This window comes from Lissotriton helveticus, chromosome 7 (genome assembly GCF_964261635.1).
Source record: "Lissotriton helveticus chromosome 7, aLisHel1.1, whole genome shotgun sequence".
Lineage (NCBI taxonomy): Eukaryota > Metazoa > Chordata > Amphibia > Caudata > Salamandridae > Lissotriton > Lissotriton helveticus.
This window is the reverse complement of record NC_136068.1, coordinates 1,855,567,314-1,855,593,318: the sequence shown is the minus strand read 5'-3', so window position 1 is coordinate 1,855,593,318 and position 26,005 is coordinate 1,855,567,314. Positions and strand designations below refer to the sequence as shown.

At 41.9% G+C, this 26,005-nt stretch overlaps 1 protein-coding gene and 1 long non-coding RNA gene across 2 annotated transcripts in view; both read left to right on the top strand.

The window, feature by feature from the left end:
* Positions 1–4,827, top strand: part of LOC144767788 (uncharacterized) — a 38,161-nt gene extending 33,334 nt beyond the window's left edge. The window contains exon 3 of the long non-coding RNA XR_013598343.1: positions 4,758–4,827. This is a non-coding gene — a long non-coding RNA (uncharacterized LOC144767788). The remainder of the gene's footprint in view (positions 1–4,757) is intronic.
* Positions 4,828–11,423: 6,596 nt separating this feature from the next.
* LOC144769761 (uncharacterized) lies at positions 11,424–25,326 on the top strand. The gene is made up of 2 exons (XM_078653940.1): positions 11,424–11,514; positions 24,797–25,326. The coding sequence occupies exons 1-2, from the start codon at positions 11,424–11,426 to the stop codon at positions 25,324–25,326; spliced, it is 621 nt and encodes a 206-aa protein (XP_078510066.1).
* Positions 25,327–26,005: the final 679 nt, after the last annotated feature.

Below are 26,005 nucleotides of genomic sequence, written 5' to 3'. Positions count from 1 at the left end.
AGTAAAATGAACCAATGAAAAGTTTTATTAACAAGTCACATGACTTGTTATGCTTACGTTACGCGCTGCGCGCCCCGGATGACTTCCGGATGCGCTAACGCGGCGCGTCATATGACGCATTACGCGACAACGCAGGTCCAGAATATAGTCAAAATGTCTCCACCAACCAGCGGTCGGAACACAACCCCTTTCAGCAGGCTAAATAGTTCTGTTAAATGACAACAGAAGGGACAGGCAACAAGAACCATCAGTCAAAGAGGGGAGGGCTAGTTCTTCTCTACCGGGTTACATTGGGGCGCTACCGGAACTGATCGAATTGGTAGTCTACAGTGTTTCTGGATGTTTCAGACTGAAGCTGGGGTTAGCATGAGAGCAGCATCATTTCGTAGCTCCGTCGTGGCCATTCCGCAACCAATCATGGCAGCCGCTCTTTATCGTTATTTTGGGCGGGGTGGGTGGCGGAGCCGAGCTGTTTTGCAGCCATCATTGTGTGGAGTTCAGTTCATCTCACTAGTTTTGTATTTGTCATGAGGGGTTGTTCCTAATGTTTCTATTTTAGCGAGGTCAAAAAGAGATCCCATTAGTGGCCTACTGATTTTGCTCGATTCCTTTTCTTTTTTTTACACGATTTTTCGTTATCTGCAAAGACTAAACAGAGTATTGCGACTCTGTGTTTGTTTGTAAATAGAGAATGAACCAAAGAGAACTAATTCTAAAACAGTAAATACTTGGATAACAATCAATCAAATGGAGAGAGAAGCAGGCACGACGGATTACAACGGGGGCAAAGGCCTGCGTTAACTACCTTTCACTATCTGCAAAGAGAGAGTACTCCTAATAGAAATGAGGGGGGGGGGCACCATTCAAAGCAGATCAGTGTGCATAAACACGAAAATGTTTTCACTTACCACGTACTTGACATTCGACAGCTTATGATATTTGCTATTAAAAAACCATTGAAATTCACTGAAAAAACCATAGGTTATAGACCATATATAGTTAGGAATTAGCATTTACAAAACCTTGAAAATTCACTGAAAAAACCATAGGTTATAGACCATATATAGTTAGGAATTAGCATTTAAAAAACCTTATTTTACTCACACAAAACCATTGAAATTCCATATATAGTTAGTTGCACTAACTATATATTGCGCACCCGCAATCCACTGCTGATCATGTCACATATTACATCATTCATGACATGGTCAGTGACATCACTGATGACATCACTGATGACATCTCAAATGACATCACTGATGACATCACTGATGACATCTCATTTGACATCAATGACCACATCACTGATGATATTATTCATGTGACAATACAATGCATCTCTTCACATTTTAATATAACCTCTGTTTCACCCAGTGTTAAAAACAGAGTATAATTTTTGAAACCATTGACACACCAATACTAGTTACTACATACGTACTCACTGATTCCTACGTCTACACACACATTCACTCATTCACCCATACAATCATTCATACATACAATCACTCATGTTTACAACACAATCATATGCACTCATACACCTATACAGACACTCACACTCTGCCACTCATCCATGGAGTTACTCACACACCTAGTCAGTCCTGTAAAGAATCAATCACACTTCCATTTTCTACTCTATACAGTTAAACATAGAGCACCTTACGTTTTCAACCATATACTAACACATACTTACTCTCTTATACAATCATTGATACAAGTACACATTGATCTGTACAGAGTCACACACCTCCCATCCAGCCACACACACACTCAGTCTCCCATGCAAATACTTGGGCAATCAATCAATAACCCATATAGTTACTCATATAGCTACTGATCAACACATGCAGCAGTTTACAGAACAACAGACATAATGATGCACAAATTAAGACAGTTTAGTCACTAACCCATGCACTCAGTGAGACACATTTAATCACTCACTCATACATTCAGTCATGCACCTACTAAATCCTTCGTCCAGACACTTATACATCCACTCATTCTTCAATATGTAAGACATATTTTAACTTTACAGAAACATAGTCACTGGATGTTGTCATCAGTGATGTCATCAGTGATGTCATTTGAGATGTCATCAGTGATGTCATCAGTGATGTCACTGACCATGTCATGAATGATGTAATATGTGACATGATCAGCAGTGGATTGCGGGTGCGCAATATATAGTTAGTGCAACTAACTATATATGGAATTTCAATGGTTTTGTGTGAGTAAAATAAGGTTTTTTAAATGCTAATTCCTAACTATATATGGTCTATAACCTATGGTTTTTTCAGTGAATTTTCAAGGTTTTGTAAATGCTAATTCCTAACTATATATGGTCTATAACCTATGGTTTTTTCAGTGAATATATATATATATATATATATATATATATATATATATATATATATATATATATATATATATATATATATACATATATATATATAGTTGTCAAAATATTACCCTTTCGGGCATAGAGTGATGTATACATTATGCAAAAAATAAGCAGAGAACTCACTCTGGGTAGTTCTCAAGGTTAGGTGGAAAGCAGCTCCTGTATTGAGCACCCTCAACACCAGTGACACTCTAGATCAGCTCAACTTAAATGTCTACTTTTCAATAAAAGTCCTTAAGCATAGGATTAGTACAGTGCCATCCACACCGAGATAGAAAGGGACAAAGTCTTTTGCCATTCCTAGAGCAATGTCTTTAAGCATTGCACTAACACAGTGCTGTCCATGCCAAGCTGTAAAATGACAAAAGCCATTTACCATTCCAGGCACATTTTTACAGCTTTGAATTGGTAAAATACCAACCAAGCCAATATATAGTTGTGTATTTATTTAGATGTTTAGATATACATTTATATGTATATGTGATGTAATGTAGTGAATGGTTGTGGTTTTTTGTATATTGGTAAATGTGATTGTGGTGAATGGGAATAAATTGTAGGTATAGTTGTTGTGCCAGTGTGATAAGTGTAATACAAGGTGTTGGTGTTTGTCGTAGTATCCTTTACTCAAATATCAAAGGATTTGTAAAACTATTAACTGCAGCCTCCTGCCATTTTTTTTTGGTTTGTCCCTTCTCTAAGCACCTGTAAAGTGATCTTTATACCCTACAGAGCTTTGATATTAGCACAGCGTAAATGAAAATGCTCCACCCTACCATCCTTTCCCTCTTCTTCCCCTGAAGACCATCTCATTTGCATGGGTTGAGCCGAATTCTAAAGACCAAGGCCCTAATTAGGATGTTGGTTGGAAAGCCTCCGACCTTACGACCAACAGCCTTTGTTCAAGTTACATCTGCCTTATAAAAATGAAGGCGGTCTGAATTCAAACTGACCGGTTATTCCGGCTGGCTTCTGACAGGCTCATGGAGCCCGTCGGCTATTCAGAAATCAAACATAATCCTGTGCAGACTGTGATTCCGCCATCAGGATTTTGATGTTGGTTTTCGACAAGCTTTCTACGTTGGGCTTTCCGACATGGAAAGGATGTCAGATACCTACTTTGGGGAACCCTGGTAGGGCCCCCCTTCTTGCGCAGCTTCCTGTTCAGAGGCAAGGGAGCACCTAATGTGCCCCCCTGTAAATTCTTGCACACGGAGCAGCACGGAGGTATTATGCGCGCGAGGGATTACCGGCTTTCACAATGAAAAGCACTTATGTATAAAAGGAACCATCCCCCCCTGCGCTAGCTCATGTGGCACATCAATCAGAATAAAGTGTACCGATTTGGTAATTTTTAGGGGCCATTCAACTCCTTTTTCCAAACTGACCAGCCTATTTTTGCGGTCAGTCAATGTGAGATAATAGGCATACTATATATTCACATCAGTATCCCAGAGTGCAGTATGGATCGTATTTAGGTCCTGATAAGTAAAGCAGTGGAGACTGCTTTCGAAACATGTCAACCAAGTAGGGAGTAAGATTTACCCCCTACTTACTTCTTTCCCCATTTTTAAGATATCCAGCTAGGAAACTGAATCAAATGTATTTTTTCCACTAGCCAGTACATTTTTTTACTTTTTTGTAATCCACACGTTCCCTACCACTCCCACAATCCACCACACACATAGTCTATTCACATAAAAACAAGTGCTCCAGTGTAATTGTAGGTCGTAGCATGCTCCGCCCCGTAGAGGGACGGCAAGACCCCTATGATGAAGCATAACACTATGGGATTCATAGTATGCATGGGGTATTTTAAAAAAACATAGTGCTTCTCCCACAGTAAATAAAAAAATAAGATAAGCAGGATAGAATCTCATTGTTTGTATACAGTGTGGCAGGCACCATGAGGAGCCTGCCACACTGTGCAGGGATTTACAGTGACTCCCATTTCTCCATGGGAGCTTGTGCTGTGGCCAGTTCTTGACCTCGGCACAAGCTCCCATAGAGAAAAGAGTCTGCAAACACACCATGTGCGGTCGCATCGTAATTGCGGTTTCGGACAGCATGTCCTTTGATCGGTCGCTCTAGAAACCGCAGCCCCCAAGTGTCTAATAGGACATAAGTTCAATCATGATCCTGAAGTTGACCAGTGAGCAGATGCTCCATGTTTTGAGGCTAAACAAGGACGTTTGGAATGTAGTGCTCACGATGACGTATGGCTCACCATGATTCCGGGCTATCAGTTTTCTTTTTTACTAATATGAAGACATTTCCATATTTACAAAAAAAATCCTCATTAGTAGCCAGTGACCCTTTGAAGCTAAGGTTCTTTTACTAATACAGTTTTTTTCATTAGGTTGTCAGAAAAAAAAGGAGATGATGATGGAGCGTCTTGAAGAGAAACCTGAGGATTACCTTCCTACCGGTAAGTCACCATCTGTGTTAATGCTTATCTATAAAGGGTGAATGGTGACAACAAGGTCAATGCTGGGGCCAAGATCAGTGGTAATTACCTTGTCAAGAAGGTGCAGGGTGTAGAAGGAAAAGATGTTCAGAGGTTTGCAATTTTTGAGGCAAAGCAGGAGTTCAAAAAAGAGTAACCTTCAGTATTAGTGAGGGCTTTTTAGGGTTGAAGGAAGGTTAGCAGTAAGGAGTAGTTCAGGGATTAAAGGTTCTGGGATAGCAAGTGTTAATGGGCTGAGAGATTATCAGGGTACAATTAGACAAATTAAAGAATGCATGCAACATAAACAACTTACAAAATTCTACATTTATAGAATTGTTATAGGTAATAAATAAAGGCACAACCCAACTCAACCTTAGTGTAGTCAACATTATAAAAGTCATATTTATTAGATAGAATCTGAATGTGTCGGGAAGTGTAGCTGATGGAAGGCACAATGCTTGATTTGGAGAAAGGAGATAGAAAGTAAATATTTTGAGAGAAAGATCAGAAGTAGGTTTCATGAATGCAATAACCTGAAATTGATGCAATTACAGGACAATTGATGTAATTATAGGACAATTATTAGCTGCTTTGACCTTTGAGGGTGATAGAGTAGACAAACTCTGCCTCTCGTGGAAGAGCGGCCTTGAGAATGAATGAAGCAAGAGAGTTTAATGCAGCACATCTCACCATGTCATTCTGGCAGATCCAGTTTTGGGTTGTATAGAGGAACTAGAGGTCAAGAAACAGAAACGTGTTGAGAATAAGGACATATTCAAAACACACCGAGCAATGTAAAGGCCCAGAGAAAAGGAGTGGCTGGGAAAATTAGTGCAACAGATATAAATCTGCTCTTGTGGTACTACAACACTACGGTTTGCGCTGGTGAGCAATGTCCGATATGCTCTGGATGGTGCAGGCAGGTGATCAACAGCAAGAATACAAGATCTGACAGGATTTACAAGCTGACCGGAAATTGATGTAGCCAGGAAAATATTGAAATGGACCTGCTGGTAGAATGACTGTCTCAAGCGCTGGTATTTTTTTTAATGTATTTTATTTTATTTTAAGAGTTTTCTATAGCGCGAACATGACCCTTGGGTATCGAAGCGCTTCACATTACATGAGGCAGTTGTTGACAAGAATTGTTATAGTAAACGTTCACAGTAGTATGAGGTAGGTACGTAAACATCAATAACAAGATAATATCAGTTAAAAGTGATACATAAATTATATACAGAACATGGCGTACGTTTAGTAAACAGTTAAATATAAAGTGTACTAGAGGGGCTAGTTTCTAAGTGTTTATATCCTGTGCATTTTTCAGTTGCAATCCATGGTCAAATATTGTGTAGTCCCGAGCCTTGCCTATGGAAGGAACTTACTCATTAGGAAGATCATAGTCGCCCTCTTAAAGGATGTAGTGTCTGGAATTGTTCTAATGCTTGGAGGAAGTGAGTTTCAGATTCTGGGGGCTGCTCCTGAGAAAGCTCTATCATATGTTTTCTTCTTCCGGAAGATGGCTGGTCTCCAGGGATGTGATCTTGATGTATATCTGCGTGTCATCGGCGTACATGTGATAGGATATTTTGGATTTTCGGAGGATTTCTGTGAAAGGTTCGACGTACAGGTTAAACAGTGAAGGAGATAATGTAGAACCTTGAGGGACTCCAATTGAGTTAGGGCTTGAAGGTGAGAGTGATTGGTTGACAAGGAATCTTTGCGTTCTGTTCTGAAGGAATGATTCAAACCATTTTTGCACATTTCCAGACAATCTTATCCTGTCATGGAGCCTGCTCAGTAGTTTTTCATGATTTACCATGTCAAATGCTGATGATAGGTCAAGGAGGATAAGTAGACATGTTTGATTACGGTTCAAGGCCTGTAGTGCATCATCGACAATATGTAGGATCGCTGTTTCTGTGCTATGTCCTGTTCTGAATCCTGATTGGCAGTCGTCTAGTAGCGAGTAGTTAGCAATGTGTTGGCTTAGTTGGTTTTGTGCACATTTCTCGATTAATTTGGCCAGGATAGGAATGTTGGTCACTGGGCGAAAGTTGTTTGGGTCTGATGGGTCCGCTGTAGGTTTTTTGATGATGGGGACGACTTGACCTGTTTTTAGGCAATCTGGAAGGATCCCTTGGGATAGAGAGACGTTTATTATTTTGGTCCATATTGGAATCACAATATGGCCTATTTCTTTGATGCATTTTGAGGGGAGTGGATCATTATAGTGGTTGTTAGGTTTGATGTCTGATAGTGTTTTGGTGATGGTATTCTGGTCAAGTAGTTTGAAGTTATCCCATTGTGCCTTGTTCTTTGACCTATTATGGGTAGTTTCCAAGGTGTTATTGACTGCTGAGGGTGTTTGGTTGTCTGTATTGCCAATGTTGTCAGCGTCTTTCCTGAGCTCTCTCTCCATCGTGTTGGCCTTGTCGGTGAATAATGTTGAGAACTCTTCACAACTTAGTTGAGTTTTTGGAGTTTCTTGGGCAGTTTTGGCCAATTTATTGGATTGCTGTTTTAATATCTCGAATAGTTTCCTAGGTCTGTTTTTGGCGTTATCTATTTCAGATCTAATAAATTCCTTTTTGGAGCTTAGGATCTTTTTGTTGTATTCGTTCCTGATTTTTCTGAGGGATTTCAGTTCGGGAGATGATGGGTGTTGTCTCCATTTTCTTTCAGCGAGTCTTAGTTTCCGCCTTTCTTCATTCAGTGTTCCATTGAACCATGGATTTTTAACCTTCTCTGTGACTCTTTTCAGTTTTAGCGGCATGGTGGTGTTGACTATATTCGTTACCGTTGAAGTGTAGTGATCTGTAAGATCCTCCACTTTCTGCAGATTGTTAGGTTTCTTCTCACATCTTTCTACTAGTAGTTCCATATTCAAATCTTTAGCATCTCGCATCTACTTCTTGTGTCTGTTAGGTTGTAAGGTCTTGTTCTTTTTCACTGTGTTTATCAGGAAGGTAATGGCATGGTGAGCTGACCAGTCGCACGGCTCAATTGATAGGATTGAGGTATTGTTGATTTTTGAGATTATCCAGTCTAACGTGGTTCCTTTTACGTGTGTTGGCTGTGTACATGCTTGGTTAAGGTTTAGCTCCGTTAGAAAGTCTTTAAGAGCATTAACCTGTTTGTCATCGTTGTCGTTCCAGTGTAAGTTAAAGTCCCCTAGAACAATGTTATTAGTTTCAGTATTGGAGTTGGTGGTGAGGATTTCCATTAGCTGGTCTATGAAAGTCATATTATTTCCTGGTGGGTGGTAAAGCGCATGCAGGTTGCATCTTTGATTATCTGCTGATCTTATCTTGAGACCTAGGTGTTCACAGGATTCGAGTGGTTCTGATAGAACTTGGCCGACCGCTATATCCGATCGGTGAATGCAGGCTACACCACCCCATGTCTTTTTTATGTCTATCAAGTCTCACAATACTGTACTGTGGGGGCACTAGTAGGTCCATACAAGGAGACGAGGATTCCGTCAAGATTGTCACGTCAATTTCCTGGTTCAGGATGAGGTCAGCTATGTCTGATGCATGTTTTGCTGCGGACTGACAGTTAAGCAGTAGACATTTCAGTGGTTTCCCTGCGTTACTTGTGTTCATGTTCTGTGAGTCAGAGATTAGCTGGACTTGCTGTAGGTTGTTAAGATTGGGGTTCTTTTCCTTTTGTCTTAAAGTTCTATTAGCATCGATCTTGACTGTTCTAATTTCCTCCCCTCTATCGAGGTCTTTAGGCTCATATTCCCGTAGTAAAGATAGTGTTTCTTCTTCCGATAAGTAATTACGGTCCCTATCAAGTCGATTTTGACTGTTTGATAATGGCATTGCCATCTTATTGCCCTTTCTTTGATAATTAAGTAGAACTTCTCGTATGTGCTGGACTTTGTTGTGAGTGCTTACTGTGATTTCAAGCACGTTTTTCATTGCTTGTAGTGTGCTTAGAATATTGCCCACTTGTGTTTGAAGCTCTTTGATTTCTCTTAGAGTCTGGGATGGCGTATTAAGGGCACTCACCCTCTTATTTCTGGATCCTCCTTTTGCGTTCCCATGTTTTAGTATTGTTCTCTTCATCGGACACCTTTTCTGTTTGCCATTAGTTTGGTTGTCTGCTCCACTTCTGTTTATAGCGCTATCTATGCTTAGTGCTCTTACTACCATGTTTGGGGGATAGATATTTCGTGTCTTTCTAGATGTCCTTTGTGTTGTGGTAGAGTGGGGTATGGAAGGGGTGATATTTTCTGTATCAGTTGTTTCCATGTTTTCATTGGGTGCCATATTCATCAGTGATGATCTGTTAGTGTGGAGAGGCATCGAATCTTCCCTCTGAGGAGGTTTCAGGATCGCATATCGTGTAGCTAATTCAATTCTTCCTGTATCCTTCCTGTCATTGTGGAGAGTCGTCGACTCTTCCTTCTGAGAAAGTTCCTGGACTATATTTGCATTTCGTGTGGCCAGTTCTGTTCTTACAGTATCATTCCCAAATTGTGTGCCTTCTGTTCTGCTTATGTCTCCTTGATGTGTTGGATGTAGTGGATCCTGATGGTTTATAGTTGATTCGCTGTCTGTGGTGATAGTACTGTAGTGGTCTATAGTGTCTTCTTGTAGTTGTGATCTTGAGTTTTCTACACATCCTTTAAAGGTTGAGAACATGTTGTCGAATTTTTCTAGTTCGCTGTCAGCTGCTTGTATGAGCACTATTCCGTTCTTATATATAGTTATGCATAGGTCCGCTCTGCATCTTCGTGAAGGTTTGATCATAAATGTTGTGCCATGTGGGATGTTGGTTATAGTTTTTGTGTTGAGCATTTTTGTAATGGCATTACGCCAAATCGCCGTTCTTTTAGTGAAGAATATCAAGTCGATCACGATAATACCTTTATCTGTGCTGAAAGAGGGGTCGGATATCAGCGTGTCTGGATTTTTTCTCAATAGGTTATATTTGATTTTTTGGCTGCGTTTTTGGATAATTTGGATGGGTATTTTATGACATGAGCGTTCATGCCTTCTGGCTCTAAGTAGTTGTCTGTCATATTTGTTGATTGGTGTGGAGTATTATTTGAGGTCTCCTCGATTACTGTTTAATTATTCTTCCTGTCTTGAATAAAGTTGTTTATTTATTTTTGTTTTTGTTTAATTTTGTCTGAGAGGTTTAATCTGTGTTGCCCTTTTAGTGTTCATAATTTCCAGTGTCAGTCTTTACTTAGGGTTATTTCACGATGGCTGCCAGATGTCTGGCTTAACTGATAGCTGTATGCCCTTCTCTCTTTCAATAGCCTGATTGTTCTCTTTCACTTGCCTTTACTTGCTGCAGTTATCCTAGGACTGAAGGCTCTTTTCTCTTTCTATAGTCTGGTTGTACTCTTTCACTTTCCCTTACTTGCTGCTGCCATTTTTTGGTGGTGTTTTCATCTTTCATTTAAGATGTCCAATGCCTCAGTCTGTAGGGCTTAGATAGTGTCTGAAGCTAGCAGTATGTGTGAGGTGTAGCTAGCTGCTTCATTATTATTTATGTGTGGATTTTTACCTCATTTAGGCGATTGATGTCAGCGGCTGCCGCCATTTTAAGGTCAGGCAGGCCAGGCCCGACAAATTAGTCTAGTATCCGCATTGCCACTGCATTACAGCCGTTCCAGTTGTGCATCGGTGCACTCTGGCTCGGCTCCGTGATTCCTGATCCCCCTGCGGCGATCCTGTGAACAGCTGTCTCGTTTCCCTCTCAGGCTCTCCCCTCTCTGTGCCTCACCCCCCTGCTCCAGGCCCAATTTTCCATAATTTTGTATAGTTGGCCCGCGAGCGCAGCATGGTGGTGACGACAGCGTAGACACCTTGGAGGCACCGACAGCCTGAGGGCGTTGCGGGCAGAGGATCTAGACACTCACCTCTGTCCCGTGCCCTCGGCCGAGTCCCGCAGCGATGGCCCGGTTCACACATCCAGGACACCTCGCCTCTTCTCCAAATGACTCCAAACTCCAAATGGTAAGAAGTGACAGGAGCAGAGAAGCCACCATGGCAAACATGGAGAGCACAAACTCCCTTAAAGCAACCTAGTAGGGAAGATGGAATTATATGCTGTAGGAATAGGCAGTTAGGATACGGGCCTAGCCCAACCTTTCATACGCTCAGATGGGAAAAGATTCTCTCAATTATTGGTGGGGCTGTGATGAGACAGGTCTGGTCTGCATGCAGTCCGGCTCTGCATGCAGTCCACACGTACCAGGAAAAAGGTGCAGGCTGGACTCATGAGAGTTGGTTTCTGGATTGAATAATTTTCAGACCTTTATTCTGCAGGGTCCAGCATGGAACAGAGTCCCTCCCCAATGTAGCAAACAGCCACCAAATCCTCTGGGTGTGGCTGGAATCACAGCATTGTGAAGTAGGTGCACACCGCACCCTTGCTTGGAGCGCTTGGCTGCACAGTGTCAGAGGTGTTGTTCGTTCTAAGAGTTGGGAAAGGGTTTGGTTTTTGAAGTCTATCCACCTGTCTTTGGAATTAAATTGAAACAAAGGTGAATAGCATGGATGGGAGAACAGCGGCAATCTGAAAACAGAAACAAAATATATTTTTTGTGAGATGCAGATCCCGTTGGACAAGCTGTACTTCTTCTATGAGTGCAACAATGGGATCTGCTCTTGCAAGAGAGCTGCCTCAGTATCAACAGGCAGTAAGATAACATAGGTGAGATCCATCGTGCCCCACCTGCGCAACGTCATCAATCTCTTACTCGAGACCGCGACCTTCCCAGAGATCTGGAAACACGCCAAGATCAACGCCCTACTCAAAAAAGCTAAGGCAGACCCAAGAGACCTCAAGAACTTCCGGCCCATCTTTCTGCTCGCCTTCCCGGCCAAGGTCATCGAGAAAACCGTCAACAGACAGCTAACCCGATACCTCGAAGGAAACAGAATCCTGGACCCTTCCAAGTCAGGGTTCCGCAGCAACCACAGCACTGAGACTGCCCTCATTTCCACCACCGACGACATCAGGACCCTGCTGGACAACAGCGAGACTGCAGCACTGATCCTCCTAGACCTCTCTTCAACACCGTCTGCCACCGCACACTACGCGCATGCCTCCACGCCACAGGGATCCGAGAAAAGGCTATGGATTGGACCACCTCCTTCCTCTCTGGCAAAACCCAGAGCGTCCGCCTCCCCCATTCCGTTCCATGGCCTCCGAGATCATCTGCGGCGTACCTCAGGGATCCGCACTCAGCCCGACACTGTTCAACATTTACATGGCCCGCTCGCACACGTAGCCCGACAGCATGACCTCAATATAATCTCCTATGCCGATGACACTCAGCTGATCTTCGCCCTCACCAAGGACCCCATCACCGCCAAAGCCAACCTCAACAAAGGAATGATTAAAAAGCTTTTATGAAATAACGTGTGATGAGAGCTGAGCCAGAATATCATTCAGTGCTACAGTGGAAACATTGTAGTTTGACTCAGACAACTTTTTGTATTAATATTTAGGAACTGGCTCTTTCTCCTCAGCGTTCTCATGCTCAAAGTACTGAAGAACAAACTCATAATTATACATTAGTGAACCAATAGCAGAATATCTTGACAGTAAACACATTTCATTCAGTGGCCGAAAGAAAATCCTTCACATCCAGTTACCAATCCAATTTTATCCAGCTTATATGTCCTTGCAGGAGACGGGGAGAACAGAGTGTAGATAGTCCTTAATAATATCTCAGTTTCTAAGATCATTGGAATTTTCCTTGCATAATAAACTCCCACATCTTCTTGTTGGATCACACAACATTGCTCAATGGCTATGGAATGGTATATTTACGGTGAATAGCCACACCATTTTACTTTATCATCATCACTTATTCTCCATCTTATGTGAGCAGGACTAATTCCATAAGATGCAGTTAATTGGCAGGTCACAGTTGTAGCAATAGCCTCCGCTTTACAAGTACTCATCTTCACTTGTTTTGTGCTCTGTTAATGTTACAGATTTAAGTTGAAGCACTGGACCAGCATTTTAGCAGCTGAATTATGTGTTGTTATCAATTATCAAAGATATAGAGTATCTTGAACTTTTGAGTGGCTTCAAGCTGTATCCCGCTGTTGATGTCTTCAAGAAACTCAAAGGCATTTCTCCTGCTCCTCAAAATGTCTGGTACCTTCAATACTAGGTGGTCACTTCACGGATGTCCTGAATGGGCAATACTAAAATGTTCTTAATGGCTGTATCTTCACACATCTGTCTGTCCAGAGGGTAAACTAATCTCAAAAGTGATTTCCGAGTGTATGTTGCTACAAAGAATAAAGTTAAATTATTTTTTTTTTAATTTATATTTGGCTATTAAATATGTTATAATTAAAAAATAAACATGTACTATTTTTATATCTTGGAATATTCATTTAGTTTAATTTAATACAAAATGATTTCCTGTGGAGCTTCATTTTAAGTCCTGGCCTCCATTATTCTCTATGGAATGGTGTTGCAGTACCAGTGCTTGGCCATGTGTAGTGCTGGACTTGCTAGTAAAGTGTAAGTTACAACAAAAGGCAGTTTGTAAATTCTGAACAGTAGTAAACTTACTCAAAAGTGTAGCCTTACTCAAAAGTTCAGTTTGTGAATCAGGCCCTCCCTGCCCGAGAAGCCAGCAGTGGTAGAAAGATGATAATAGCATATAGTTGTATTGTTGTATTACATTGTACCATATGCACCACTAAGGAATTTTACCACATAATTACTTCGACCTTCTGCTTGCGATGATGTCTACCCATCTTTGTGTAGTAGTGTCTATAAAGCTTGCAAAAGACAAAAAATAGAAAAGGAACTTTGTTATATTAGAATGAAGGTTCCTACTTTTCCGTTTTTACTGATTTTTACATACAATATGTTTCTTGTCTGTATTTATTATTAAAAGCGGAAAAATATGGAAAATTCTTCTTCTTGCGGGTGAGTCTCCATGCTGCCTTTTGTGATTTCCAGGATTACAGATAAGCAGATAGATAGCATAAGAAGTCCCTAAATACCTGCATTTGTTAACTTCTATTTGTATTATGATGGTTATATTTACCAGTGGGTGTAATGTTTCCCTATATTTGGCTCCTAAAGTTGCTAAAACTCAGCAGGCAGCAAAGTATAGTTGCATGTTTTTCAGTTAAATAAATGTGGAAATATATCATTTTATGACTCTATTTAGTCTCAAAATACTCTGGGCCATATTACCAAGAATGGCATTAAAATTATCGCCGCTCTAGCGACAATAAGGGGCTTGATAATATGCCCTTGTGAATTCCCATAGAAGCCCAGGTTCTGGTGTGAACCTGGGCTTCTATGGGATTTCTCAAGGGCATATTATCAAGCCCCTTATCGCCGCTTTAGCTACAGTTTCCTGCCGCTAAAGCAGTGATAATGTTATCGCCCTTCTTGATAATATGGCCTAAAATAAGTATGGATAAATACCAATAAGATGGACCAAAAATAAATGTGGATAAATACAGACGGGAATGTTAAAAACATAAATACCATAGAACTGGGAGCCCTAATTAGAAGATACCAAAGGCAACTCTTAGGAGAGCTGCTAAAAAATGATTTCCTCTTTCGGCTTCTGCTCACTGTCCAAATGCAAGTGTGTCACTATAAAAGAAGTAGTCAGTAGAAGAAAAGGTGTGAATTGTGAACTAGATTTACCCAGCAAACCCCATGATCTCACCAGAATTTCCTTGTCTATTAGGGTACTCGAGCCTGCCCAAGCAAATCTAATTGCCTTATGGTTATGGATGCCTGCAACTGATGACAAGATATTTAGTACAGGCTGTTAGAGTTACAAACATCATGACAATCAAGTACCCAGTACCACTAGGAAAAGTAACTGAATTGTTACATGGGGCCTTATCATAGTGGAACTTTCTGGCTCAAAGCTGAGTGCCTATTTCATGCACCTGCAAGATCTAAAGTGAATTCATTTAGCCCAATAGTTCTTAGAGTTAGTGCTTTATTTTTCGAAAGCACACCCCCGAAACAGAAGCTCCAAGTCAGAAAAATATTGGGCTTAATAAATTTCCTTTAAGCCCTGCAGGTGCATAAAGCCGGTGCCTGACTTTGCTTTACGTCATTAATGCTCATTATGATATGGACCTTGGGGTTTCAGTTTGATGAACGGTCACTCAAACCCACTTGTTCTACTCTTACCTTTCAAAAAACACTGAGGTTGGGAATCAGTGATGGAAACAACCCATTATTCAATAATTGCAGCTATAACGATGATCCCACATTGCTTTTATAGTAACTCTCACATGCTTGTATGGCACGAGTTTCCCCATAAAGCATAAGAAACATTGTTGGGCTAATAATAGAATCATAATAAGGATAGTCTAGCACGGCGGCAAGGGAGTGTTTCCTGCAGTCTCCAAAGACAATCAAATGTCCTGAAATGTCCAGTGGCTACACTGAGCCTGCAGAGCCTTTACACTTAGTAGAAGCTTACCTGCTCGTAGTTAGCAGCTTCTTTTCGTGGTGATCCAAACATTTCACCTAGAGTTATTAAAGCATGCAAAAAGAATGTGCATGAGCAGGCTTCCCCATACACAGTGCCTGGCTGCAACCTCACAGCATTTATCAAACAAAATATGATCTCTCTTTTTCACTTAGGGTTGCAACCTGACCATTATTTTACCAGATGGATGGAATTTTCATGGTTTAGCCACACATACACCCACCTACATCCAGTGGCTATGTGGGGTGCAAAACTTCACAATTGTAAGATGTTAGAGAATCAATGTCAACACTTCTCAATTGTAAGATGTTTGAGAATCAGTGTTAAAACTTCACAATTGTAAGATGTTAGAGAATCAATGTCAAAATTTCTCAATTGTAAGATGTTTGAGAATCAGTGTTAAAACTTCACAATTGTAAGATGTTAGAGAATCAATTACTTGTACATCTATGAATGCACTAATAAGGGGTGTTGCTATACTTAAGAAGAAAACTTTGAAGACAGAAGTACTTAGAACTGCAGCTGATAAAGCCGGTAGATGGGCAATAGCACAACTTAATTTAATGAATGTAAAATACGTACTATGTGCCTTGTACGGATCTAATATTGATGATGCCGGGGTTTTTGATCGGCTTAATATTGAACTCTTAGATTGGGAAGGAGAATTAATAATGATGGGAGACTTGAACTGCGTAATGAACTACAAAAAGGACACTACCAAGACAAACTCATCTCAGCGTATGCGTAAAACTAGGGCAGCTATTCTAGAGCTATCACGCATTCACAATCTAAAAGATGTATGGAGGAACTTATACCCGACACTTGCAGGCTATACATACTACTCTGCCCCTCATCAAATGTGCTCTCGCATTGATATGGCCTGGACGACTGATCAGGTACTTGAGGGTAGCCAGATGGAGATCTGCCCAAAAGTTACCTCGGACCATAACCCCATCATATTACGGTTTAATATACTTTCATCTATACCAGCTGCTAGGCTATTCTCTTTTCCAAGGTACTTGTTAATAGATACTTTTTTCATTTCAGAATTGAAGAAACATATCAAAGAATTTTTAGAATTTAACTTAAACTCAGCACACCTCATTTATGTTTGGGATGCATACAAAGCGAGTATAAGAGGGTTTGCACAACAATTTATTTTGAGACAAAACAAAGAACGACAAAATGAGAATTGGGAAATGACCTCTAGAATACGGGCACTGGAAGAACACTTGGCCGAGGCTCTTATACAAGAAAACTTAGGGGGGAGAATTTCGAAAAATAAAACTTCACTAGAATTAAAATTAACAACCCTTCGCTCTAAAATTAAAACTTTTCTAAGAGGAAAAATAAGCTTAAAACTACATAAATACAAACAGTCTCAATACGAAAGTGGTGATAGAGTTGGCAAAATTCTTGCTTATAAGGTTGCTGAAGACCGGGCCAACTCTACAATAAAAAGCATTACTGGGGCGGATGGGATTAGCTACAATCAACCAGAACAAATATTACAACAATTCGTATTATACTATAGCAAACTCTACACACCTGAAACCACCCCTTTAGCAGAGACCACGCAAAGATACTTAAATAAGAATTGGCCACGAGATAAGGATCTTGACTTATTAGAACCACTTGAAAGACATTTTTCTTTATCCGAAATACAAATGGCTATTTCTTCACTCCCATCGGGAAAATCCGCTGGAGATGATACACTCCCAATGGAAATTTATAAATGTTGCGGTGAGGAACTTTTACCTATTCTTGGCTCAGTGATTAACCAAATTGGAAACACAGGCAAAATCCCGAATTCTTGGAAAACTACTAAAATAATAAAAAAAAAAAAAAAGATAAACCACCTGCGGAGTGTGGGTCTTACCGGCCCATCTCCTTGATAAACGCTGACGCCAAGGTCTACTCTAAACTACTAGCTACGAGATTAGCCCCGCTAATGCCTAAATTAGTTAGTCAACATCAACATGGCTTTGTGATGGGCAGAGACACGACTGCACATGTTAATACTGCCATTACGGCATTTGACGTTGCCAACACCAATTCCACCCCACTCGGTATGGTGTTATTAGATGCAGAAAAAGCTTTCGACCGAGTGGGGTGGGACTACCTCTGGGCTTTATTAAGGAGGATGGGCTTTGGGAAACTGTTCCTCACTAGGATTCAAGCCTTGTATGACTCACCTAATGCAAAAATAGGCTATGCTAACTTAACCTCCAATAGCTTTACGGTTCTAAGAGGCACACGTCAAGGGTGCCCCCTGTCGCCCCTCTTATTTGCTCTTGCAATGGAGCCTTTTATTAATTCAATACAGACCCAAGAATGTATCATACCATTTACGCATTGCAACAATTCCCTTAAAATTACTGCTTACGCAGACGACCTCGCTATTTATACATCCGATGTACCTAAAGCTATAGCTGGGATCATTAAAGAAGCCGACGAATTCGGCTTGGTTTCGGGGTACAAATTAAACTTAAACAAAACACAGATCGTTGTGAATTATAAGCTCGCGGTACCGGTTCTAGGGGTATGCCACGTTGCGAACTACTTGGGTATCAAAATAACATCTAACTTAAAAGAAATTATGACTCTAAATTACGATATACTTTTGAAAGAGACAATAGGGACTCTTAAAAAATGGCACAAGGTTCCTTTAAACTTAATTGGACGAATCAATCTTATAAAAATGAAAATTCTGCCAAAATTTTTGTATTTGTTGAGGTCCATCCCGTTATATGTTAATAACTTATTTTTTTAAAAACTGGATGGCATTTTAGGTAGCTACATTTGGGGCTATAAAAATAATCGCAGAGCACTGTCTTCCCTCAAATTAACAGCTACCAAAGGCGGCCTTGACTTCCCCAACTTTAAACTTTACTTTTACGCTTCTTTTTTGGGTCGGATACGCAGCCTTTTCTCTTTTTACCATCCATATTTCTACCATCAACTTATGTTAGGCACAAAGTCTGTTCAATTTCTAGCTAGAAGTAACGACCCGAACTACTTCAAGCGAGTAAAGTTTAAGACCGCGAAGGATGTAGTACATATATGGCATACTATTATGGCTATTAATAAAACCACGTTCTATCACGCAAAGCTAAGAATATGGTATAATCCGGGTTTACCTGAGATTTTTAGTGATCCGATAGTTAGAAATTGGGCTAACCATGGTATAAACTACCTCTCCGATTTATACGGTTCTTCTGGCTTTTTAACATTCGATACCTTAAGAATACTTTACAATCTACCCGCAAATGCTCTCTTCAAATATACACAGATACGAGATTTCTTAACGAACAGATTGAAACTAAGAGAAATCTCAGATTCAGAAATATGGATTTGCATTTACGGTGAAACAATAAACAAACTAATTAGCATAGGGTACAAATGTTTTATTCAATCTAAGCCTGATGACTGTGATAAAATAGCACAGAAGTGGACTACTACTCTAGGATTGCCCATTTCCTCAAATAATATTACTACTTTTTTACATAACAGCAATTCACTAACTAACTCTTCTAGCTTAAAACTTCAATCCTATAAGACTATATGCCAGTTATATTATACGCCGCTTCACTTCTTTAAATGGTCAGGGAACAATGTATTACCTGAACGCACAAAATGCCCTAAATGCGACCTATTAGCAGCAGATATTGTACATATAATTTTTTCATGCCCTGCTTTACAAACTCTATGGGAGGAAATAGAGAAAGTGCTGAAACAGCATAAATTGTATTTTGGTAAAATTACCGCCGAGATGTTACTTTTGGGAATACAACTTAACTCTGTTACTTATAAGGACTTAATGTTTATTTTAATTTCTTGTGCAAGATTGATAATTGCCAGGGCTTGGATCTCTGATAAACCACCAGTGGTAACCGAATGGTGGCTACTGGTAAATGAAATACATGACATGGAACTATCAACTGCTAAAATTCGAGGGATTCGCTCTCTGAAGAAAGTTGATAAAATCTGGGGTAACTTGTTCCCTATTTAGGATCTTGAATAGTTTCTGATTTCTTTCCTTTTTGATCAATTTTTCAATGAGTCTATGTATCATAAATCTCCTCTTTATTTTTGATTTTTTGTAAAAATGCTTTATCTTTGAAATGTGATTTTCTTGCGATGCCAATAAAAATTTGAGAAAATTAAAAAAAAAAAAAAAAAAAAGAGAATCAATGTCAAACTTCTCAATTGTAAGATGTTTAAGAATCAATGCCAAAACGTCAACTCCCTGCATCCCCGTGAGCTGGTATTCCATGGGGTGAAAAGACAATAATAATCTCAATACTCTAACCTGCTTTAGGAGATGGTGAAGGTCAACTATAGGATCCATTTCAAGGCATTTCCACCCCCTGGTGGCTCACAGAGAGATGGATCATTTATCGGTCTGCTCCAGAAGACTGTGTAAGGTGGAGTATCCATAAGTATTTTGGGAAGGTTAGCTTCCTAAACTCACCTGACAGAAGCTCTATACAGATATTCCAAACTTTCTCAAAGGGAGCCTTCCTCCCCACCAAACTTGCTTCCATGTTTTCCATTCCCTGAAGCTCCCACATTTGAATGAGCCATGGATTATATCCCTGCACCACCTTCTTCCTCCATAGTGCAGTAATGGCTTGTTTAGCAGCACATAGTGCTAGTGTTATCGCTTTGCCTTGATCAGAGCAGAGAGGATATTTCAATTCATTAGGTAGGCCAAGGAGAATATATGCTGGGAACCACAGGATATCCATGGAGAGGGAAACATTATTTACCATGCAGTCAATATCACGTAGTGCCTTTACAACGCAGTCACTACCACAACTGTGACGTTACCACGCATTCCTTTAGCACGCAAGGTGTTACAACTTGATTTATGGAACGCACTGCTGCACTTGTGTTGGATTTTAAATCCAACACCTTCCATAGTGATACACAGGCCAGAGTTGGAAAAGTAACTTATACTATTCCAAAGTCCAGCACTTGCTAAAGGAATGCATGATAACAACGCAGTCGTTTTGGAGGATGTTGTTAGTCAACACATGGTTTAGGAATGTGTGGTTCTGTCATACAACCCCGTGGAGAGTATTGTATTAATACTAGCCAGAACATAGTACCATAGTAGATACGTTAGCATCCCTTTCTGCCTACATACCTTTCTGCCCACTCCCCTTTCCAGCAGTTAGGTTATTTTGTCATGGACCAAGCCTGAATGTGGGCATGTTATCGTACCAATATAGAGTGGTTTTAGTGAAAGCCTCTCGACCTACTCTGCTTGTTGCTGAGATGCGCTTCTGGTTGTAGTCAGCCAACTCATTGACTAAAAGTGTTTGCTCCAATTCCATCTCCTATCTTCTCTGAGCTAGAGAGCGCACCGGGGATGCTGTCCCACCAAGTAATTTGTACACATCAGATATGAGATGTTTATCATCAGTTCTAGTGATTATCCATTTCATGAAGTTGCTTGCCTGTGACTCCCTTTGACTGAGGGTTGTGAGCTCCAGTGCCTAAATATTGCCATTTAACATATTCATTCCGATCAAGGGGTGAACTGTGGATTGCCGATGATAGGCGTCATTGGGGATGGCCAGGTTGTGAGTCCAGTCATGAGAAGTTGCTCTAAGCACTGGGGAAGCGTATACACCCTAAGGTCTGCGTAGTCCGGGGAGCCAGGTAAACCTCCAAATATTAATGCCTGCAACTGACATGTCCATGAAGCACCAGTGTATCTCTAATAGAAGTCAATGTTTCTCTACCATATAGTGTAGTTGCCCTCCAGTGTACTAGCAAAGAAAGTATGGGACTCACAGCACTCCCTCTTTTGGAGATAGATATGCCTACCCCTTTCCGGTCCAGTTGTTTTGCTTCCCAGATAAAGCTCTACCAATTTCAGTAATGTATCGAATATCCCTGCAGGTGCCTGTAGTTGCAAAGCCTGACGCATGTAGAGTATTCTTGGTAGTGATGTCATTTTAAAGGCTGCTATACAACCCAACTGAGACAGGCCTCCCCGCTGATACCTTTGTAAGACTCTAATGGCATTCTTTAAGATGTCAAGATAGTTTATGCTGCAGTTTCATCGATTGTGTGGCAAAATTGAGCTCCCAAATACTGGATCCACTGCTGTGGATCGCCATCATCCATAAGAACACCATCCGCATCACGACCAGTACCGACGATTACCTCGCTACCGCCGAACACCTTCACTTCTAGATCCACACCGACCCCAAGACCACACTCAGAGGCACCCTTATCTACAGACCACCAGGACCCCGCACACAATTCAGCGAAGACATCACTGACTTCATCAGCCCACACGCCCTCCCCTACGAGGACTACATTCTACTGGGAGACCTCAACTTCCACCTGGAAAAGAAAAACGACAGCAACACCACCACCCTTCTGGACAACCTGGACAACCTCGGACTCGAACAACTTGTCAATACCCCCACCCACTATGCCGGACACACGCTCGACCCAATCTTCACCTCCAGCAAGCACATCTCCTTCAATCACACCACAGCTCTCCACTGGACGGACCACAGCTGCGTTCACTTCAACTACAAAAAGATCACGACCCACAACCCCCCACAACCTATTCCCCGAAAAAACTGGAACAAAATTACTACCGACCAGCTCTTCACATCGCTTCACCAAAACCCTCCCGCCAAATCATCGGACCCAAACCAAGCAGCCACCAACCTCACACAATGGATCACCCACAGCGCTGAGGAACTAGCACCCTTGAAAAACCATCAAATCAAGCAAGGTAGCAAAAAAGCCCCCTGGTTCAACGATGACCTTAAGAAATCCAAGAAGCTCTGTCGTACCCTCGAGAAAACCTGGAGAAAAAACCCAACCACTGACAACCTGGCCACCTTCAAGAACGCCACCCGCAAACACCACCAACTGATCCGATCCACCAAGAAATCAGCAATCAAGGATCGCCTTGACAACAACGCCCAAAACAGCAAGGAACTATTCAACATCGTCAAAGAATTTACCAACCCCACCGCCGGCTCCAACGACATCACTCCCTCCCAAGACCTCTGCGACTCCCTGGCCTCATTCTTCCACAACAAAATCGCCAACATACATAACAGCTTTGGAATCCAGTCCGAAGACCAGTCCTCTCCACCCACCTCCGAACCAAAACCGCCCTCTAACAACCTTTGCGCCTGGAATCCAATCACCACTGAAGACACCGTCCGCCTGATGAACTCCATTCACTCGGGATCGCCAACCGACCCATGTTCCCATCACATATTCAACAAAGCAGACTCCATTATCGCACCCCATCTCCGTGACGTCATCAACTGCTCCTTCAACTCCGCTACCTTCCCGGAAAGCTGGAAACATGCCGAACTCAGCGCCCTTCTGAAGAAACCCACAGCAGACCCCACTGAACTTAAGAACTACCGCCCCATCTCGCTCCTCCGATTCCCTGCCAAAATCATTGAGAAAGCCGTCAACAGTCAGCTTGCCGCCTTCCTCGAATCCAACAAATCCCTCGACCCCTCACAGTCCGGCTTCTGAGCCAAACACAGCACCGAAACCGCCCTCATCGCAGCAACAGACGACATTCGAACTCTACTGGACAACGGAGAAACAGCGGCCCTCATCCTACTGGACCTCTCCGCAGCATTCGACACAGTCTGTCATAGCACCCTCATACAACGCCTCAGCAACGTCGGAATACAAGGAAAAGCATTGGACTGGATCATCTCGTTCCTCGCCGGAAGAACCCAGAGAGTCCGCCTCCCCCCTTTCAGATCAGAGGCTACCAAAGTCATCTGCGGCGTACCACAAGGATCAATTCTCAGTCCCACCCTCTTCAACATATACATGAGCCCCCTCGCATCCATCGCACGCCAACACAACCTCAACATCATCTCCTACGCAGACGACACCCAGCTGATCCTCTCCCTAACCAAAGACCCAAACACCGCCAAAACCAACTTACACGAAGGAATGAAAGAAGTAGCCGAGTGGATGAAGAACAGCCGTTTAAAACTGAACTCGGACAAAACGGAAGTCCTCATCTTAGGTTCATCCCCCGCTGCCTGGGACGACTCATGGTGGCCACCGGCCCTGGGAACTGCACCCATACCTACGGACCACGCACGTAACCTGGGCTTCATCCTGGACTCCTCCCTCTCGATGACCAGACAAGTCAACGCCGTCTCATTATCATGCTTCAACACCCTACGCATGCTCAAAAAAATCTTCCGCTGGCTCCCCACGGAAACAAGAAAGACGGTCACCCACGCACTGGTCACAAGCCGACTGGATTACGGAAACACCCTTTATGCCGGAACCACAGCCAAACTACAGAAAAAACTCCAACGCATCCAAAACGCATCAGCCAGACTCATCCTAGACATCCCCCGCCAAGCTCACATTTCCGGCCACCTGAAAGATCTCCACTGGCTCCCCGTCAACACGAGAATAACGTTCCGTCTCCTCACCCATGCACAAAAAGCCCTCTACGACCTAGGACCCGAATGCCTCAACACGCGACTGTCCTTCTACACCCCCACCCGCCAACCACGATCGTCCAATCAAGCCCTCGCCGCAATTCCGCGCATCCATAGATCCACCATGGGGGGAAGATCCTTCTCCTATTTAGCGGCCAAAACCTGGAATTCTCTCCCCACCCACCTCCGCCTTACACAGAACCACCTCTCCTTCAGAAAGCAACTAAAAACTTGAATATTCGATAAGTAATGTACCCCCCTCCCCCAATCGCCTTGAGACCCTCTGGGTGAGTAGTGCGCTATACAATTTTTGAACTTGAACTTGAACTTGAACTGTGTCTAGGCAAAGGAAAGACTGTAGGTCTTCCCTTAGCATACTCTACATATTGAGACTGAGGATCAGGGATTTTGAGCCATTTGTTGGAATTGTAATGAGAAAAGAGGGGAAAATATGAGAGAAAGCTTTCAAATCCTGTGCTTGTCATCCTTGAACTATACGCTGAGCTCAACTAATACAGAATGAAAACAGATCAAAAGAATGTTACTGTGTTTGGGGTCTAGACTATTCTTGAAACCTGAAGTTGAATCCTTTAATTGATTTACCATATCATTTCAGATTTTGCTAGCATTCTGGTTTGCCTGGTGTTCTGGATGGGTCGGGCCTATTTGCTGGAAGCAATAATCCTTTTAAGAACACTTCAAAGTTTCCTCCTCTGGTTTGATCTGGAGGCTTAATCTCAAGAGTCTTGAGTGTCTCTAGCCTTTGACTAGCTATGTTTAATGTTTTAACTGTGGCTGCCCTGTAACTGACTAGCACACATACCAGGAGGGGAATAGCAAAGTCAACATGACTCATGACAGTGGCAGATGGTGGTTGCAGGGTGGAAAGAGGGTGTGTAGTCCACAGAGTCCTAGGGCTGACCCTTTTGTCAATGTAAACTCACATTTACCTTCTCCCATTCTTTTATTTACATGCCTTTCTCTTCTTTTACTTTATACAATAGGAGAAACAGAGGATGGAAATAAACCAAAGGATCCAGAAGTTGACGACAATAAAGGAAATGAGGATGGAAGTACTAGAAAAAAAAGACAAACCAGCGATAGTGAAAAAGATGAAGCAACTGAAGGAAAACATGAAGGAGGGAGTGGAAAGGAACATATGGGTGTAAAAGGAAAGGGGTGTGGCAAAGGAAAAGGTCGAGGGAAAGGCAGAGGGGGTAATAAAGGACAATATGGAGTTGCTGATGAAGCAACTGAAAAAGACCCCATGCCACAACTCAAAGAGGGGAATGAAGTAACAAGGAAAAAACGACAGGCCCCTGCAGAGGAGGGAGAAAAATATGAAGAGCCAGTTGATAAAGAATCAGGGAAAGGAAAAGGAGGAGGGAAAGGAAAAAAGTACAAGGAAAAAGGAGGAAAAGGAAAGGGGAAAGGTAAAGGTGGTGAGAAAGGAAAAGGTAAAGAGAAAGGGGATGGGAAAGGAAAAGGAAAAGAGAAGTCTAAAGAAAAAAAGGGAGGGAAAAATAAGGAATGAGGAGATAGGGTGGAGGCCAAGACATGGAGGACAGGAATATGGGGAAATAACTGAAGGAAAATAAGCGTATTTCCGTAATAATCCTGGAATTGGGCTTTTTATCACACTCCTTTTTATGATGGCTTTGGGAAAGAAAAAACATTCTCTTCATTGTCAAACTTAGGAATAGAATAAAAAGCATCAAAAACTGTATCCCCTTGTGCATTCTTGTGGTGGGTGATTCGTAAGGGGTTAAGAATGGGATCACAGTTCCGCCCTTCGATCTTGGTATAGAAATTGCTAAACATAAAATATCACAAGGTGTGAACACCAAAAGAGTCCCGGTCTGCAGAGAGTCCTGACTGATCACTTTTCACCTCTCCCTCTTATGCCTTTCACTCTTTTATATCAACTCACAGAGAGCCACCTCACATAGTCCACCATATGCTTTTGAGGGAATTCTGAAATTCCTTCTGTTCTTTCTGCAAACCTTGTTAGCAGACAAAGTGACAACAAAGGGCACATCAAAATACTTCACCATTGCAAGAGCCTATAGAGTATGGGTGGCCATAACTCTGTAGACTCCCCACCAAAGCACAATAGAAGCACATTTAATTATTTACAATTTGCCAGCAGGAATGGTGCGACAATGGTGGATAATCACCTACTACAAGGTTCAAGCCAAGAGGCAGTCCTTCCT

Excerpts from the sequence above, each read along its gene's own strand:
- LOC144769761 (XM_078653940.1), top strand. The coding sequence starts at position 11,424 with ATGCAGATCCCGTTGGACAAGCTGTACTTCTTCTATGAGTGCAACAAT. Across the intron at positions 11,515-24,796 it reads TGCCTCAGTATCAACAGGCA|GAGAAACAGAGGATGGAAAT; the intron begins GTAAGATAACAT and ends TTTATACAATAG.